The sequence below is a fragment of the Nerophis ophidion genome, linkage group LG05 (assembly GCF_033978795.1).
Source record: "Nerophis ophidion isolate RoL-2023_Sa linkage group LG05, RoL_Noph_v1.0, whole genome shotgun sequence".
NCBI classification, from domain to species: Eukaryota; Metazoa; Chordata; class Actinopteri; order Syngnathiformes; family Syngnathidae; genus Nerophis; species Nerophis ophidion.
This window is the reverse complement of record NC_084615.1, coordinates 17,491,941-17,509,284: the sequence shown is the minus strand read 5'-3', so window position 1 is coordinate 17,509,284 and position 17,344 is coordinate 17,491,941. Positions and strand designations below refer to the sequence as shown.

Below are 17,344 nucleotides of genomic sequence, written 5' to 3'. Positions count from 1 at the left end.
GCACGTGTTGGTGACTTTTGTGGAATTGAGTACGGCTGCCAAATAAGTCCCTTGGAAAACACTTTATAACTTTGATGAAGAAGGCGAGAAACACTAAAGGATTCAAGTCAAAAACTGTACAAAGGTGGTGTCTGCCCTTGACCGTCTTTGCCAACACTTGTCTTCGATAAAGGGAAAAATTATGTTGATTTTTTTTTGCAGTTTGAAGTTTTTGTCACGTAAAACTGTGATTAGGTGTTTTTTGGTAATATTTTGTCTGAAATGGTTGGACTGGATTTACATTACGGTCGGGTTTTCGCAGTAGTCACCGAGGCCTTCAGTGAGGTCCTACATAGTCCGACTTCCCCTCTCAAAGTAGCGTAATTGATGTCCCCAAATGGACACAACTGGACATACTATACAGCAGGGGTCGGCAACCTTAACCACCCAAAGAGCCATTTTGACCCGTTTCACAAAATAAAAAAAACAATGGGAGCCAAAAAAACTCTTGAAATGTAAAATCAAATAACACTGCATGCAGTTTTTTTTTTTTTTTTCTTTGTGCTATGTTTCGACCAGGGGTCTCAGACACGCGGGCCTGCACCTTAATATGAAAATGTAATGTTAGTGCGACCCGCAAGTTTTATATGAATGCGCTAGACAGCATCAGACTTGCCAACCCTTCCAAATTTTCCGAGAGACTCCCGATTTATAGAGCAATTATTGTCGCGAATGTCTGCTGATTTTCACTCTAATAACATAAATACGGGCGTGCTATCAAGGCACTGCCTTTGACGCCCTCTACAACATGTGCAAATGTCTAGCCCAGCCCAGCCAAAAGTCACATGTGGCTTCTGTAGACACACTTAGACGACTGCAAGGCATACTTGTTTAACTGCCATACAGGTCACACTGAGGGTGGCCGCATAAACAAATATGTGCCACACTGTGAACCCACACCAAACAAGAATGACAAACACATTTCTGGAGAACATCCTCACTGTAACAAAACATAAACACAACAGAACAAATACCCAGAATCCCATGTATCCCTAACTCTTCCGGGCTACATTATATACCCCCACTAGCTCCAAACACCCCCCCCCCCTCCCTCCCTCCGTGCGTCGGTTGAGGTGGGCAGGGTTGGGGAGGCGGGGTTTGGTATAATGTAGCCTGGAAGAGTAAGGGATACATGGGATTCTGGGTATTTGTTCTGTTGTGTTTATGTTGTGTTTATGTTGTGTTACAATGCGGATTGTCTCCCGAAATGTGTTTGTCGTTCTTGTTTGGTGTGGGTTGACAGTGTGGCGCATATTAGTAAGAGTTTAAAGTTGTTTATATCACAACTCTCAGCGTAACCTGTATGGCTGTTGAGCAAATATGTCTTTCAGTCACTTACATGTGTCAACAGAGGTTGCATACTACATGTGACAGGCTGGCACGCAGATAGCATGGTGTAAGGCGGGCGCGACGACAAGTTTTTCAGGACTGTAAAGGCATTGCCATCACGGTACGCCCTCAATATTGTCGATCAGGTGAATATCGGAAAATTTCTGGGAGAGGCATTAAACTCCGGAAATCTCTCTCGGGATAATCGGCGTGGTCGGCAATTATGCAGCTGAGCCACATTAGAGTGATCAAAGAGCCGCATGCGGCTCCAGAGCCGCGGGTTGTCGACCCCTGCTATACAGAAACACACTTGCACACTACTTCGCATTGAAGCCCCTCAACAATGTACAAAAGGGTCTATTTTTCAGCGCATTTAAAATTCAACAAACCCGCTTCAGCAAATAAAACATATCTTACGTGTTACTGTCACAATTAAAAGAAATGTATAAAACGAATGAAACATGAACAATTTAAGAAATAAAATATTTGAACACACAATTTGTAGCACTGGTAGTAGTCGGTTGATTCGTGTGAAAGTGGCGGCAAACCATTTCGCCGCCGGTGTTGTGCCAAAATGTGACTTCCTCTCGCCAAACCTGCATTGCTTGCCTTGGTCTGTCTACAGCGGATTACTAGGATTACTAAATGTAAGACAAACTCTATCTTCCTGGTTATTGTACCGGTTAGTTTTCTGTGGCTTTCTATGGCTCGTATAGTTCCGGTGCCACTTCCTGTTTTCGCAACATGTGATTGGATACTCACTTGGGACTCCCAAGTGAGTATCCAATCACAGCGTTAGGCCAGCGAGAAGGCCTTTCTGACAACAACTTGTGATCTAATTGGCTATTACAATTGTCTATCAACTGTATGTGTCCGTTCACTTTCAGTGCACACACATTGTTGATTCTGAAGGCAGATTTGCTACAGCATGGCAACATAAGCTAGCCGAATTCTGATTGGATAAAAAATCTATAAAACTAAAAACAACAGCGCTGGAAGGAGCATAATATGACATGAAGAGAATATGAATACTTTTACATATTTAGGGAAAGTACAGTCATGATCAAAAGTTTACATACACTGGTAAAGAACATCATGTCATGGCTGTCTTGAGTTTCCAATTATTTACACAACTCTTATTTTTTTGTGATGTAGTGATTGGAGCACATACTTGTTGGTCAAAAAAAACATTCATGATGGTTGCTTCTTTTATGAATTTATTATGGCTCTACTGAAAATGTGAGCAAAAGTATACATACAGCAATGTTAATATTTGCTTACATGTCCCTTGGCAAGTTTCACTGCAATAAGGCGCTTTTGGTAGCCATCCACAAGCTTATGCTTCAATTTTTGACCACTCCTCTTGACAAAATTGGTGCATTTCAGCTAAATTTGTTGCTTTTCTGACATGGACTTGTTGGACATATCGCTGGGTATTGTGGCCAAACAGCTAAATTTGTGTTTCATCTGACCACAGAACTTTCCTCCAGAAGGTCTTATCTTTGTCCATGTGATGTCAGATGAAACAAAAATGGAGCTGTTTAGCCAAAATACCCAGCTATATGTTTGTAGGAGAAATGGTAAGGCCTTTAATCCCAGGAACACCAGACCTACCGTCAAGCATGGTAGTGGTAGTATTATGCTCTGGGCCTGTTTTGCTGCCAAAGGAACTGCTGCTTTACAGAGAGTATATGGGACAATGAAAAAGGAGGATTGCCTCCAAATTATTCAGGACAACCTAAAATCATCAGCCCGGAGGTTGGGTCTTGGGCGCAGTTGGGTGTTCCAACAGGACAATGACCCCAAACACACGTCAAAAGTTGTAAGGGAATGGCTAAATCAGACTATAATGAAGGTTTTAGAATGGTCTTCCCAAAGTCCTAACTTTTAAACCTGTGGACAATGCTGAAGAAACAAGTCCATGTCAGAAAAGCAACAAATTTAGCTGAATTGCACCAATTTTGTCAAGAGGAGTGGTCAACAATTGAAGCAGAAGCTTGTGAATGGCTACCAAAAGCACCTTATTGCAGTTAACTTGCCAAGGGACATGTAAGCAAATGTTAACATTGCTGTATGTATACTTTTGACCAGGGGTCACCAACCTTTTGGAAACCAAGAGCTACTTCTTGGGTACTGATTAATGCGAAGGGCTACCAGTTTGATACACACTTAAATAAATTTCCAGATATAGCCAATTTGCTCAATTTACCTTTAATTCTATAATTAATTATATTTATCTTTGTGGAAACACTGATCATTTTAATGATTTCTCACAATAAATATATATAGAAACAGGTAAATATCAATATGCAACACTTCATTTTTATATTTTCTCTAAGTGCACATTTTTTAAATTGAACATTTTCAAATGATCACTTCTAAGAGAGTCTTGTGATATCACAATATCCCATTTTAACTAGCTAGCCACTAACATTTATTAACAAATCATGAATTACTTTGCACCATATTTGTACAAATAATAAATAATGTAAAATACAAAAGTCAACCCTCAATTTTTTTAGATATGCCAAAATATTTTTGGGGAATTTTAATCATAATAAGATTGAAGAAATATTTCAAAAATATTCTTCGGCAAAAAAACCAAAGCCAAAATGAAGAATTAAATTCAAATGTATTTATTATTCTTTACAATTAAAAAAAATAATTTACTTCAACATTGATTTAAATTGTCAGGAAAGAAGAGGAAGGAATTTAAAAGGTTAAAAGGTATATATGTTTAAAAATCCTAAAATCATTTTTAAGGTTGTATTTTTTCTCAAAAATTGTCTTTTTGAAAGTTATAAGAAGCAAAGTAAAAAAAATAAATGAATGTATTTAAACAAGTGAAGACCAAGTCTTTAAAATATTTTGCTGGATTTTCAAATTCTTTTTGAGTTTTGTCTCTCTTAGAATTAAAAATGTCGAGCAAAGCGAGACCAGCTTGCTAGTAAACAAATACAATTTAAAAAATAGAGGCAGCTCACTGGTAAGTGCTGCTATTTGAGCTATTTTTAGAACAGGCCAGCGGGCGACCCATCTGGTCCTTACGGGCGGCCTATTGCCCGCGGGCACCGCGTTGGTGACCCCTACTTTTGACCATCACGTTTTCAGTAGAGCCATAATAAATTTATAAAAGAATCAAACATCATGAATGATTTTTTTGATCAACAAGTATGTGCTCCAATCACTACATCACAAAAAAATATGAGTTGTAGAAAGTATTGGAAACTCAAGACAGCCATGACATTGTTTTTTACAAGTGTATGTAAACTTTTTACCACGACTGTAAATAAAAAAATTACTTATCTTTAATTATGGTGATGATTTGTGGTTATGTTAGGCCAGCAGAGAAGGCCTGGCTGGCCCTGACGGCACAGTTTTTGTACGACCTTCTGGAAAGCAAGGTAGTACAGCGCGGCGCTAGCACCTGTTTTTCTTGCACTCCTTGACCCGGAACATCCGGCTGTCATTTCCTGAGAAGCCGAAATGCTGAGGGCGTACAGTCACGCCATCCCCATGACCACGGTCTACCCCGTCCATTACACGGAGAGTGGTCACGGATTCCGCGGAGAGAGGCGATTGCAAAGTCGGGCCTACAGCGGCGAAGCGGAGCTGGAAGTTGTAGATGACAATGTTAGGGTGTGAACTCACCGACAAGTCCTCCCGTGGTCTTCGTGTCCGTCCGTCTGACCGCTGGTGTGGGTGGCAGGGAAGTGGTCCTTAAAGTGCACCCTGGGAGAAAGTGAGCGGGAGACAGCTGGAGCAGCTGAACGCATGCGGAGGGAGGGAGAGAGAGAGAGAGAAAGGGAGAGAGCGAGGCCGAGCGAGCGGGGACCGCCCACTCTTCTTACCCCCCTGCCGGCCCCCTGCGCGGCCACCCCGACCCCTCTCCACGTCAAAGATGAGAATTCCTGGTCTGTGGCCCAAATCCCCCCCAAAAAAAAAAATCCATCCAAATGGCGAACAACAACTTCACACACACACATGACCCTCCTAACCCCCCCTCAAACCGCCATCCATCGCGGTCCAAAAACACACCTGGTTTCATTTAAACTGGGGGGAAAAAAAAAAAGCCCCAAGCTCTCCCACCCCGTCTCCCTTCTTACCCCCCATACACCTATATTTACCTCCCCCACCTCTTCTCCCTCTTTTTCCATGAAGCCACTGAAAGAAAAAGAACCTTCTTCCGATCTGGCGTGCGGGGGTATTTATAGCCGGGGAGCCGGAGAGAAATAAATGGAATGTTGACAAAAATTAGAGAGTGCAAAAAAGAAGGAGAGAGGGCGAGTGTGGAAAAAGTGTCTACTCGGCAGAATCGGGCCTCGTAGCGCTTTGAGAGGCATTTGGACGTGACTAATGTGTTACTTGGAATCCTCAACATGCGTCCCGATGTGTTGCAAAGGATGTTGCCTAACGTCAGTTTACGTGTGACTCAAGCACGACACGCTACATTCCAGCACGTTAGGAAATATTCCATGCCTCTTTTCCAGGAGAAAAGGTGGCGTTATTTGTGCTTCCGCGGTGTGCGTGTTTGTGGGTGGCGGCAGCTGTCATTACAGCAGGATCCTGGTAAAAAAAAAAAATCACACCGTCGACCCCCTGACGGGACCAACTGTGCGGCCTAGTCCCCCCCCCCCGGCCACCTTGTTTCTGTGACCACACACAGACGTCTCAAATTGGTCCCGTGTAATGCCCTTTAAGGACTTCTTCACCTCTGTCACTTTTGTTGTCAAAGGCCAGTTTACGCCCAACATCAAATATGACTAGTTTGCCCTCAAGTGACACAGATGCTATTTCTTTTGCCCTTCTGAACGCTCCAAAGTGCTTCAGATCTGATCTTTCAGCATCAGACCACATCAGGAGGTAGTCCTGAATATGATTGGAATATGACCTTTTTTAAATGTGACTAAATGGCGATGTGACCTGAATGTGACTTTTTACGTCAGCGTTGGGAAAAGTATGTCACTGTGTGCGCCGGAAAGACACAGTGGCCAGTGGAAGTGGATATTTCATCACTTTTAGTTTTGGTTTTCTATTTAAAGCGACCAAATTTTCAGTGCATGAATTGTCAACAGTGCACAAATAATAGTCTAGATGTAATATATGATTATATATTTTGATTCTGAAGAAATAGCGATAGTTGAAAAACCGGAATTGATGCTGTGGTGAGATAGGCTCGAGCACCCCCCACGACCCCAAAAAGGGACAAACGGTAGTAAATGGATGGATGGATGTATTTCTTTACATGGGAGTTGAAAAGTAAATCTAACATAGATCCACTCATGTCTCCTCTACTTAACAGACATACTGTTGTGATCAAAATTATTCAACCCCCACACCATTTTGGTGTTTTAGCAAGTTGGACATTTATTCCGTATTTTGTTTATAGTCATGTCAAATAAAGATGCGTTAAATAGACAAATGCAACTTGAATTACAACATTATATTTTGTAACATACCAAACAGTGTCATTTCTCTTAATACCTCATTGACAAAATTATTCAACCCCTTGAAGATCATAACTGTTAAGAACAGAATTTGATTAAGGTCTTTTCAATCAGGTGTTGAAAACACCTGTAGGTGTGATTAGAACCATAACGAGCAACAATTAAACTGATTGAAAAAGACTGTGACGCTCAGCTTCTTGTAGATGGTCAATGGTGTATTTGCAACATGGTGAAGTCCAGGGAGTGGTCAAAGAAGTCAAGAGAGGAGGTAATTTCTCCTCATAAGAAATAGCAAAGACATTACACATTCCAAGAGACACATTTGGGAGCATAATTTGCAAGTGGAAACACTACCTGGGCGTGGTAGAAAGAGGATGCTGTGTGCAACTGCTGTCCGGTATTTGAAGCGTACAGTGGTGAAAAACACCCCGGTAACAGCTGAGGAACAACAACAGGACATTGCAGAGGGGGGAACGCAGGTTTCGTCCCAGACAATAAGGCGCGCACTACGAGATGAAGGCCTCCATGCCAGAACTCCCAGGCGCACCCCACTTCTGACTACCAGGGACAAGAAAAATAGACTCTGGTATGCCAATAATCATCTGGACAAACCCCAAAGGTTTTGGGAAACTGTTCTATGGAGTGATGAGACAAAAGTGGAACTCTTTGGGCCTATTAATCAACGTTATGTCTGGAGGAGAAAAAATGAAGCTTACGAAGAGAAGAACACCTTGCCTACTGTTAAGCATGGTGGGGGGTCAATCATGCTCTGGGGCTGTTTCTCTGCCTCAGGTACCGGGAATCTCCAGCGCGTTCAAGGCATTATGAATTCTATTTCCTAGCAGGATATATTAGTTGCAAATGTCATGAAGTCAGTGACGAAGCTGAGGCTTGGGAGACGTTGGACCTTCGAACAGGACAAGGATCCCAAGCATACCTCCAAATCAACATCAGAGTGGTTGCAGAAGAAGGGCTGGAAGACTCTGGAGTGGCCTTCACAGTCGCCAGACCTAAATCCTATAGAAAAGCTGTGGTGGGACTTGAAGAAGGCAGTTGCAGCACGCAAGCCCAAGAATATGAATGAACTGGAGGCCTTTGCCCAAGAGGAATGGGCCAAAATACCTGTAGATGGTTGCAAGAAGCTTGTGTCCACTTATGTATCACCTTTGAAGGATGTCATTACTGCCAAAGGGTGTTCTAATAAGTACTAAAGATGCATGTAACTACGGGGTTGAATCATTTTGTCAATGACATATTGAGAAAAATGTCCTTTTTGGGTATTTTGTAAAATACAGTGTTACAATTTAAGTTGCATTTGTCTATTTGACACATCTTTATTTGATGTGACTATAAACAAAATACGGAATAAATGTCCAACTTGCTAAAACACCATATTTGTGTGGGGGTAAATAATTTTGATCACAACTGTAAAAAGATTACAACCCTCACAAATATATTACACTATATATATATATATATCAATTCATACTTTATATTACTTTACTTTCACCTAAAAACACAAATTTTTAAGGTGTGGCAACTCTTATTGTGGGGCGGTATAGCTCGGTTGGTAGAGCGGCCGTGCCAGCAACTTGAGGGTTCCAGGTTCGATCCGCGCTTCCGCCATCCTAGTCACTGCCGTCGTGTCCTTGGACAACAAACTTTACCCACCTGCTCCCAGTGCCACCCACACTGGTTTAAATGTACCTTAGATATTAGGTTTCACTATGTAAAGGGCTTTGAGTCACTTAAGAAAAGCGCTATATAAATATAATTCACTTCACTTATTTTATTTTGTAGTGGTAGTAGCAATTTCCTCCCGGCAAACTGTGCATGCAAGTGACATCGAGGCCACATTGGGGCCTGTGCACGTTTACACTGGAGTGTGATAAAATTAATTTTACTTGCAGTGTAAAAACTCAGTTGGAAAAAATCTGATGAAAAAAAAGTGATTTGGGCCACTTTGGCCTGCAGTGTAAACGTAGTCGGAATCTGATTGGAACCTGATATGAGACTTCAGTCGAAACGCTATGTGACCAACTACAGTTAATTGCTACATCTGTAAGTGCAAGTTAAAACTCTGTTATGCAAAGCAAAACCCATTTATCAACAACACCAAGGAACGTCGCTGGCTTTGCTGGGCCAGAGCTCACCTAAGATGGACTGATGCAAAGTGGAACAGTGTTCTGTGGTCTGACGAGTCCACATTTCAAATTATATTTGGAAACTGTGGACGTGGTGTCCTCCGGAACAAAGAGGAAAATAACCATCCGGATTGTTGTAGGCGCAAAGTTCAAAAGCCAGCATCTGTGATGGTATGGGGGTGTATTAGTGCCCAAGGCATGGGTAACTTACACATCTGTGAAGGCACCATTAATGCTGAAAGGTACATACAGGTTTTGGAACAACATATGCTGCCATCTAAGCACCGTCTTTTTCATAGACGCCCCTGCTTATTTCAGCAAGACAATGCCAAGCCACTTGTTACAACAGCGTGGTTTCGTAGTAAAAGAGTGCGGGTACTTTCCTGGCCCGCCTGCAGTCCAGACCTGTCTATCATCGAAAATGTGTGCCGTACTATGAAGCGTAAAATACGACAGCGGAGACCCCGGACTGTTGAACGACTAAAGCTCTACATAAAACAAGAAGAGGAAAGAATTCGACTTTCAAAGCTTCAACAATTAGTTTCCTCAGTTCCCAAACGTTTATTGAGTGTTGTTAAAAGAAAAGGTGATGTAACACAGTGGTGAACATGCCCTTTCCCAACTACTTTTGCACATGTTGCAGCCATGAACTTCTAAGTTCATTATTATTTGCAAAAAAAAATAAAGTTTATGAGTTTGAACATCAATTATCTTGTCTTTGTAGTGCATTCAACGGAATATGGGTTGAAAAGGATTCGCAAATCATTGTATTGCTTTTATATTTACATCTAACACAATTTCCAAACTCATATGGAAACAGGGTTTGTACGTAAAGATAACTAGAGATACCAAAGAAAGCATAAAAATGGAGGGGACGAAAGAGAAGCCAGCTATATTGTTGATATTCGGTGTTTCACCCTTCATAGTTAATATTATAACATTCTTTATTTTAATGTACATTCTGGGTGTCTCATTCAGTAAAAAAAAATAAACATTTCATTCCGTTTTTAAGGCGGTATGTCATAATGTTTTTAACATTAAATCAGACATTATTGTGAGGTTTTGTATTATCCATTCATCCATTTTCTACCGCTTATTCCCTTTGGGGTTGCAGGGGGCGCTGGTGCCTATCTCAGCTACAATCGGGCGGAAGGCGGGGTACACCCTGGACAAGTCGTCACCTCATCGCAGGGCCAACACAGATAGACAGACAACATTCACACTCACATTCACACACTAGAGGCAATTTAGTGTTGCCAATCAACCTATCCCCGGGTGCATGTCTTTGGAGGTGGGTGGAAGCCAGAGTACCCAGATGGAACCCACGCATTCACGGGGAGAACATGCAAACTCCACACAGAAAGATCCCGAGCCCGGGATTGAACCCAGGACTACTCAGAACCTTTGTATTGTGAGGCAGACGCACTAACCCCTCTTCCACCGTGAAGCCTGGTTTTGTATTAGTGTTCCTAAAAATAGATATATCAGCCCCCAGACACATTTTATGTAAATTTGGCACCCAAGTCAAAATAATTTCCCAGGCCTGGTCTAGACTGACTTTTTCCATGTTTCTAGGCAGGTAAAACAGCACAACATCAAATCTTGGCGTACATTTGCCCTTTTTATTTACAACTATAGACACCGAGAGGACACAAGCAGGTTGGATCATAAATAATAACGTGGGGGCTTGAGCGTAAGAATTACTCACAAGACAAGCAAGGGGAAGCACAAACCCGAGTGGGGCTAAAACAACAGCTTGGATGGGGGGGATTTTTTTTGTTTTGTTTTTTTGAGTAGAAGTGGAGAAAAAACCTGTTCAGTCGTGATACATTTTGAAGATGCAGCTTTTGATGACGGCCATGTATCTGTCCCACACAACTTGATGTCTGATGCAGGGGAGAGAGACACAAGCACAATCCAACGTCAGCTAGTGTTCTCTTCAGCAAAGGCAATGGTTTCTTTTGAGGACTATCTCTTTGTGCTGTGCAGATTCCATTCCACAGGGCTTACATGAAAAAATAAATGTAGTGCAAGCTGTGCATGTTGAACCATTTTGGGGGAAAATACTTCTTAAAAAGCTGTGTCATAACTCAAATTTGGCAATAACTAAGTTCAGTAAGTAGCAACGGGTTAAATTTGTGTTTTGCATCACTTCTTTTTACAGTCGATGTTTATAAGATTGATATATGAGGCGCATCTAAAACTACAGATTACATTCACATCAAGATTAAGTTCATCTTAATCATCATTAATTTACTAATTAATTATTCCTGAGGGTTTTATCATTATATGATTCTTATTATTAACAGTGCATTAACTTATTTTTACACGTGTGTGACAATTAAGAATGTTTAAAATTGTTAGGGGCATCTAAACTACAAATGACACTCACATCATTAGTTACTTAATTTTTATCCTCAAAAATCAACCCTGAGTGCTTTATTCCTATGCAGGTCTAATTAATAACAGTGATTCATTTCTATTTACACTTCTTTGACTGTTCAGAATGTGGTCCAGTCATCGCTCGTTTATCTCTTTTAATTGGTTCCGGACATGACCGCAAAATATTTAATTTTCCGAGAAGGAGGACTCAAATATTTTCATAACTGGAGCATAAAACAACTTTTTATGACTTTGCAGATACATTTTTAAACATTATGAGAGCCATTTAGATATAATTGAAACCCTTTAGTCACCTTTACCCTCTTTTAATCCAATTTACAGTTATCCAATTTACAGTAAGTAACACTGTATTTTTGCCTCATTCTTGTGAGAATCCTACGTGTGACTGAAGAATTAAGGTGTGGGACTATCCAGGGCTAGCTGCTATGGCTCAAACAACCAAAAGGTAGCATCTGTGAGCAGTGAACAATATGTGATATGAAGTCATTACATGCAAAGTGAGATATGTTAAGCCCTTATTATAATTTAGATGATCATGACTTACAGGTTTTATTTTTTAAAGTAAAACACCTTCTGAGATTTTCAATTTATGGTTGTCATAAGCTGTAAGCATAAACATCAACATTATATCAAAAGAAGGCTTGAAATATCTTGTGTTGCATGTAATGAGCCTATATTATTATAATGATATATTGTTTTTTTCAGTTTATATTAGTTTCACCTTGTAAATCTAAACAAACCTTTGCACAGTATATTTTCTAGGGCAGGGGTGTCCATTACGTGGATGGTGGGCTAGGGGTCGATAGCGGAGGGCGTGTCAGTCCATCACCAGCCAGGCATTAAAAAAATAGATCTAAAAATGAGCAATTATCAACCTGCACCAAGACGTCACTTTCGTCTCTTGATTGAAATTCACGGCGCCCGAGGGTCTTTTGAGATGACGCTTGCTGCTGTCAGATCATTATTAAGAAAAAATGACCGACAGGAAGGCAAGAAACACTTTTTACTCTCGCGCCGTACCTGCCTTCACAATAAAAGCGCTGCTTCATCCTGCCAGCGCTAACAAAATAGGAGTCTCGGAATGCTGGCGTGCACAAGCTAGCAAGCTACGGAATTTGCCGCCAATGTATTTCTTGTAAAGTGTAAAAAAAGGAGTATGGAAGCTGGACTTTCATGTGGTGTTGGACAGATAGGAGGACTTTTGTTCTACTCCATTTGAAAATGTTGACATTCTCAGCACTAGTGTCTGATTCCAATCAATGCAAGTCATCATAATCAGGAAATACACCAACTTATATTATTGTGTTCATGAAAGAAAGGAATGTTAAACATGCTTGTATTATCAAACACATTTAACTTGTTAACAAAAACGCCTCTTTCATAAATAAATCAATATAAATGATATATATGAATGAGGTAGATCCCGTCCACTTGGTCAATTGAAAATTAGCTCACCTACAGAAAAAGTGTGGGCCCCCCAGGTCTTGGCAGATGAACAAGATTCAAAGTTACATTCTTGTGTAATTTCCAAATATGTTTTATTTTTTTGAAATCTACAAATTAAAAAAAATAAAATGTAATACATTTTTTTTTTTTTACGCTATGTGTTTAAGATCTTTTTACGGTCATGTTCGCTCTAAACGAAACACGATTGATGCTCACCCATCTTTTTAAGAGATGTCCAATAATGGCTTTCTTGCCGATATCCGATATTGTCCAACTGTTAATTACCGATTCCGATATCAACCGATACAGATATATACATTGGTGGAATGAACACATTATCATGCCTAATTTTGTTTTGATGCCCTGCTGAATGCATTAAACATTGTAACAAGTTTTTCCAAAATAAATCAACTCAAGTTATGGAAAAAAATGCCAACATGGCACTGCCATATTTATTATTGAAGTGCATTATTTTTTTTAACATGCCTCAAAACAGCAGCGTGTAATTTTGGGAAATGCTCTCCCTGTGAGAGCATGAGGAGGTTGAGGTGGGCAGGGTTGGTGATTGGGTAAGGGTAAGCGGGGGGGGTATATATTGTAGTTACCCGGAAGAGTTAGTGCTGCAAGGGGTTCTGGGTATTTGTTCTGTTGTGTTTATGTTGTGTTATGGTGCGGATGTTCTCCCGAAATGTGTTTGTCATTCTTGTTTGGTGTGGGTTCACAGTGTGGCGCATATTTGTAACAGTGTTAAAGTTGTTTATACGGCCACCCTCAGTGTGACCTGTATGGCTGTTGACCAAGTATGCGGTGCATTCACTTATGTGTGTGAAAAGCCGTGGATATTATGTGATTGGGCCGGCACGCAAAGGCAGTACCTTTAAGGTTTATTGACGCTCTGTACTTCTCCCTACGTCCGTGTACCACTCCGCACAGCGGCGTTTTAAAAAGTCATAAATTTTACTTTTGGAAACAGATACCGATAATTTCCGATATTACATTTCAAAGCATTTATGGGACGATAATATTTACCATGAATTGATTGACGTGGACCCCGACTTAAACAAGTTGAAAAACGTATTTAGGTGTTACCATTTAGTGGTCAATTGTACGGAATATGTACTGAACTGTGCAATCTACTAATAAAAGTTTCAATCAATCAATCAATCCGATATTATTGGACATCTCTAGTCTTTTTTCACCAAATAAAAATCGGTAAAAGAACCAAATGGTTAAGCAGAATCCAGAGTGGAATTGGAACCAGAACATTTTTACCAATTCTTGTCCCTAATCATCTCTTTCGGTCTTATCATGTCAGAAGAGCACTCTTCACTCAAGCTTAAAGTAAAGGATGAGGCAAAAATACAGTAATGCTTCCTGAGGCTGTGCCAATCAACACGCTCTGATTAGTTTGGCCCCCTCTTCCACTGTACTATAGATACTTTGTTTATTTAGCCATCCTTGCGCTTAGTTGAGAACCAAAAAGTTGTGCTTTTAACCCCAAAAATGACTACAGTGTGACCCTGGAACAGATCATTTCAGTTCCCACGACTCGCTATGATTAAATTGTAGGTGGACAATAATGGTTTGTTTTTGAACAGATGTTCCACTGTAACTACAGCTTAAAGGAGACAGGGTGACACAGGAAGACGTACAACGTGACGAGTGAGCACCAAATGGCCCGAGTGTTTATCTGACTTTGTTTGGTTTTCCCAAAGTAGCACATTTTTTTAAAATAGGGGGCGGTCCTGTGGGAGGCGATAAAAACACCCTTGGTGGGCCCATAGTACTCACTTGAAGGTGTCCAGTATGTGCACGGAGTTGGTGTAGTGCGTCAAGTAAAGCCTGGTGTCTGCCGCCGTCCATCGGTCCGAGCGACACGGCTCAATAAACTTGAGGGCGGGAGCAGGAAGGGAGGAGGAGAGTTAATATGAAGCAGCTTCTGGCCTTGCTGTTGATTGACACCGCATTTCGAGGAATAAGAAGGGGGGGGGCCCACCTTCTCAACAAGGTCGATGAAGAAATCACGGACGTCTTTTGTGTTGGTTAGCTTGGCTGCAATGTTCACTAGGCCTCTGGAAAGATTCTGGAACGATGACAAGTCAGTCATTTGTACAGTGGAAAGTCAAACAATTTGGCACCTGACCAAAAAATACAGTTGTAAATTTGCACGAGGGCCAAAAAGACATTGGCAAGCTCGACTGAAGCGTACGGCCTGTTGGACACGTAGCGTCGCAGCAAGACCAGAACCATCTCCAATGATTCTCACCTTAAAGTTGGCCTCCATCTCATTATAAGCTTTGGTTTTCCCCCTGAGGGCTGCGCAGACAAGACTGTGGACAGAAAATAAGGAAAATCTTTTGTTTTCCCTGTTCAGCAGCAAATGTGTGTGAATGCGTCAGACCTTTTGTGTTGATCCAGCAGATCTTTGTCAGAGATCAAAATCTTCAGCTCTTTCAGCTCTTGTAGAAATTCTTTGTCAAGATCCACGTCCATGTCTTCCACCAAGTTATCTAGAAGGACCAAGGCACTTTACATCATATGGCATGTGTGTTGTTTCCTCTCAGGTTTTTGTTTGGTTGCTACAAGATCCAGATGTTTGTTTTCTTCATTTGTCTTTAAGCTGGACCCCGCCAATTACCGGAGCGACGGGTCCAAATACTTCTGAGCCCCTGAGGTACTCTGTATAACACAGGGGTCAGCGAGCCACATGCGGCTCTTTAGCGCCACCCTAGTGGCTCCCTGAAGCATTTTTTTAAAAAGTTTTGAAAACGGAAAAAGATGGGGCAAAACTACATTTCTTGTTTGAGGACAAACATGACACAAACCTGTTAGAACTACCACTGTTTAGTATGTTTTTGTGTACGCTAGGGTTGTCCCGAGCCGATATTTGGATCGGATCGGCCGCTGATATTTGCCAAAAAATGCGTATCGGCAAGGCATGGGAAAATGCCGATCCAGATCCAGTTTTTAGAAAAATCAGGTCCGTGTTTTCCAACGCACTGATTTAAATAATACATTCCACTCTTCTGCTGCTCCCTACGCTCCATTCCGCATTTTCCAGCACACCTTCAACACATCCACAGATTCTAACCGTTCTAACCGTTAAAACGGCCGTGTGAATTAAAAGTTACGGTAAAAATGTCAGCTGTGTGGGATTATTTTACCCAACAAAACGAAAAAGATGAAGAGGTGGAGTGCAAAACATGCCACAATAAAGTCAAGCGTGGTGGTAAAGTTGTAAGACATTTTAATGACTCTTGAGAGTGAGAAGCTTTTTAGCACAGCCTCACTCATCATTGATGAACACGGGAGCAGGCTGACACCTGAGCATCTTGAAGTGCTCGTCTTTGTTAGAAAGAATCTCCCCATTATGCTTGGACTTCAATTGTTTGCCCCCCCTGACTGGGGCAAACAATTGAAAGGGGTGTGTAGATATTTTTTTTTTAAGTTTACACCTGTTCAAGAGCAAGTATTGATGTTGAGTTATAGACATTTTATCCCACTCAGGTTGTTTGTGTGTTTTGCTTTTTTAATAATGTTTACAGCATTATTTGCACTTTATACTGTTCACTTTTTTTACTGTTCTATGATGCCATTTCTGTTTGTCATGTATAATTGTTTCTATTTTTTGTTTATCCTTGAATACCAACCATTGTGTATTATTCAAACTCACCTAATTCAGCTGGCTAGTTATCAAGAGTACTAAAACCTTTTTCAACATGAATCTGACAACTAAGTTGGCTAAATAACTTTAAAATTTAATACATGCTCGGATAGGCCAGTATCGGTATCTAATCGGAAGTGCAAAAAAAAAATCGGTATCGGATCGGAAGTGCAAAAACCTGGATCGGGACATCCCTAGCGTACGCTTTACTGATGAGTGTTTGTGGAACATAGTTTTGTCCTACTAATTTCGGCGGTTGTTGAACTCACCATAGTGAGGACTGTGACGCAACAGTTTGTCAACATGTTAAATGTTCCACTCCTTCTTTGTCTAATTTTGTCCACCAAACATTTTATACTGTGTGTGAAAGCACAAAGGTGTGCTTTGTTGATGTATTTGACTTGTTGGAGTGCTAATTTGTGCATATTTGGTCACTGCATGACTGCAAGCTAATCAATGCTAACATGCAGCATGTTAGGGCTGGGCAATATATGGAATATACTGGATATATCGTGGGTTCGTCTCTGTGCGATATAGAAAATCACTGTATGGTGATATTGGAGTATACGTCCTCACACAGTTGCTTTTAGCTGCTGGTATTACACTACATGCATTTCCCACTCATTCTTGTCTCTCCTCACAGAGACATGAAACAAGCGTACCTTCTTACATACGTCAGATACTGTCGCACGTGCAACGTCATACGCCCTCACGGAGCAGAGAAGTAGCGGAATGGTAACGTTAGCTGTGATGCTAACTCAGTGGTGCGAGTGGTAATACGAGAGAAAGAAGGTGCGAATCTGGTAACAAATGAAGGAAGAATTAATTTCCAAAAAAACAGCACAGGGTCCATCGTCTGGCGGTGGTTTGGC

At 41.1% G+C, this 17,344-nt stretch overlaps 1 protein-coding gene across 3 annotated transcripts in view; it reads right to left on the bottom strand.

Moving 5' to 3' along the window:
- The window catches only part of fibpa (fibroblast growth factor (acidic) intracellular binding protein a), a 59,126-nt gene that overhangs the window by 19,455 nt on the left and 22,327 nt on the right, over positions 1-17,344 (bottom strand). For 2 of the 3 annotated variants that reach the window (XM_061900254.1, XM_061900253.1), the window contains 5 exons: positions 15,210-15,318; positions 15,075-15,138; positions 14,805-14,891; positions 14,600-14,697; positions 10,560-10,845 (listed from right to left, as the gene is read on the bottom strand). In XM_061900254.1, the coding sequence (XP_061756238.1) occupies positions 10,776-10,845; positions 14,600-14,697; positions 14,805-14,891; positions 15,075-15,138; positions 15,210-15,318 (428 nt within the window). In that variant the 3' untranslated portion in view covers positions 10,560-10,775. Of the gene's footprint in view, positions 1-10,559; positions 10,846-14,599; positions 14,698-14,804; positions 14,892-15,074; positions 15,139-15,209; positions 15,319-17,344 lie in introns of those variants that run through there. The other variant, XM_061900255.1, reaches the window with a different exon arrangement.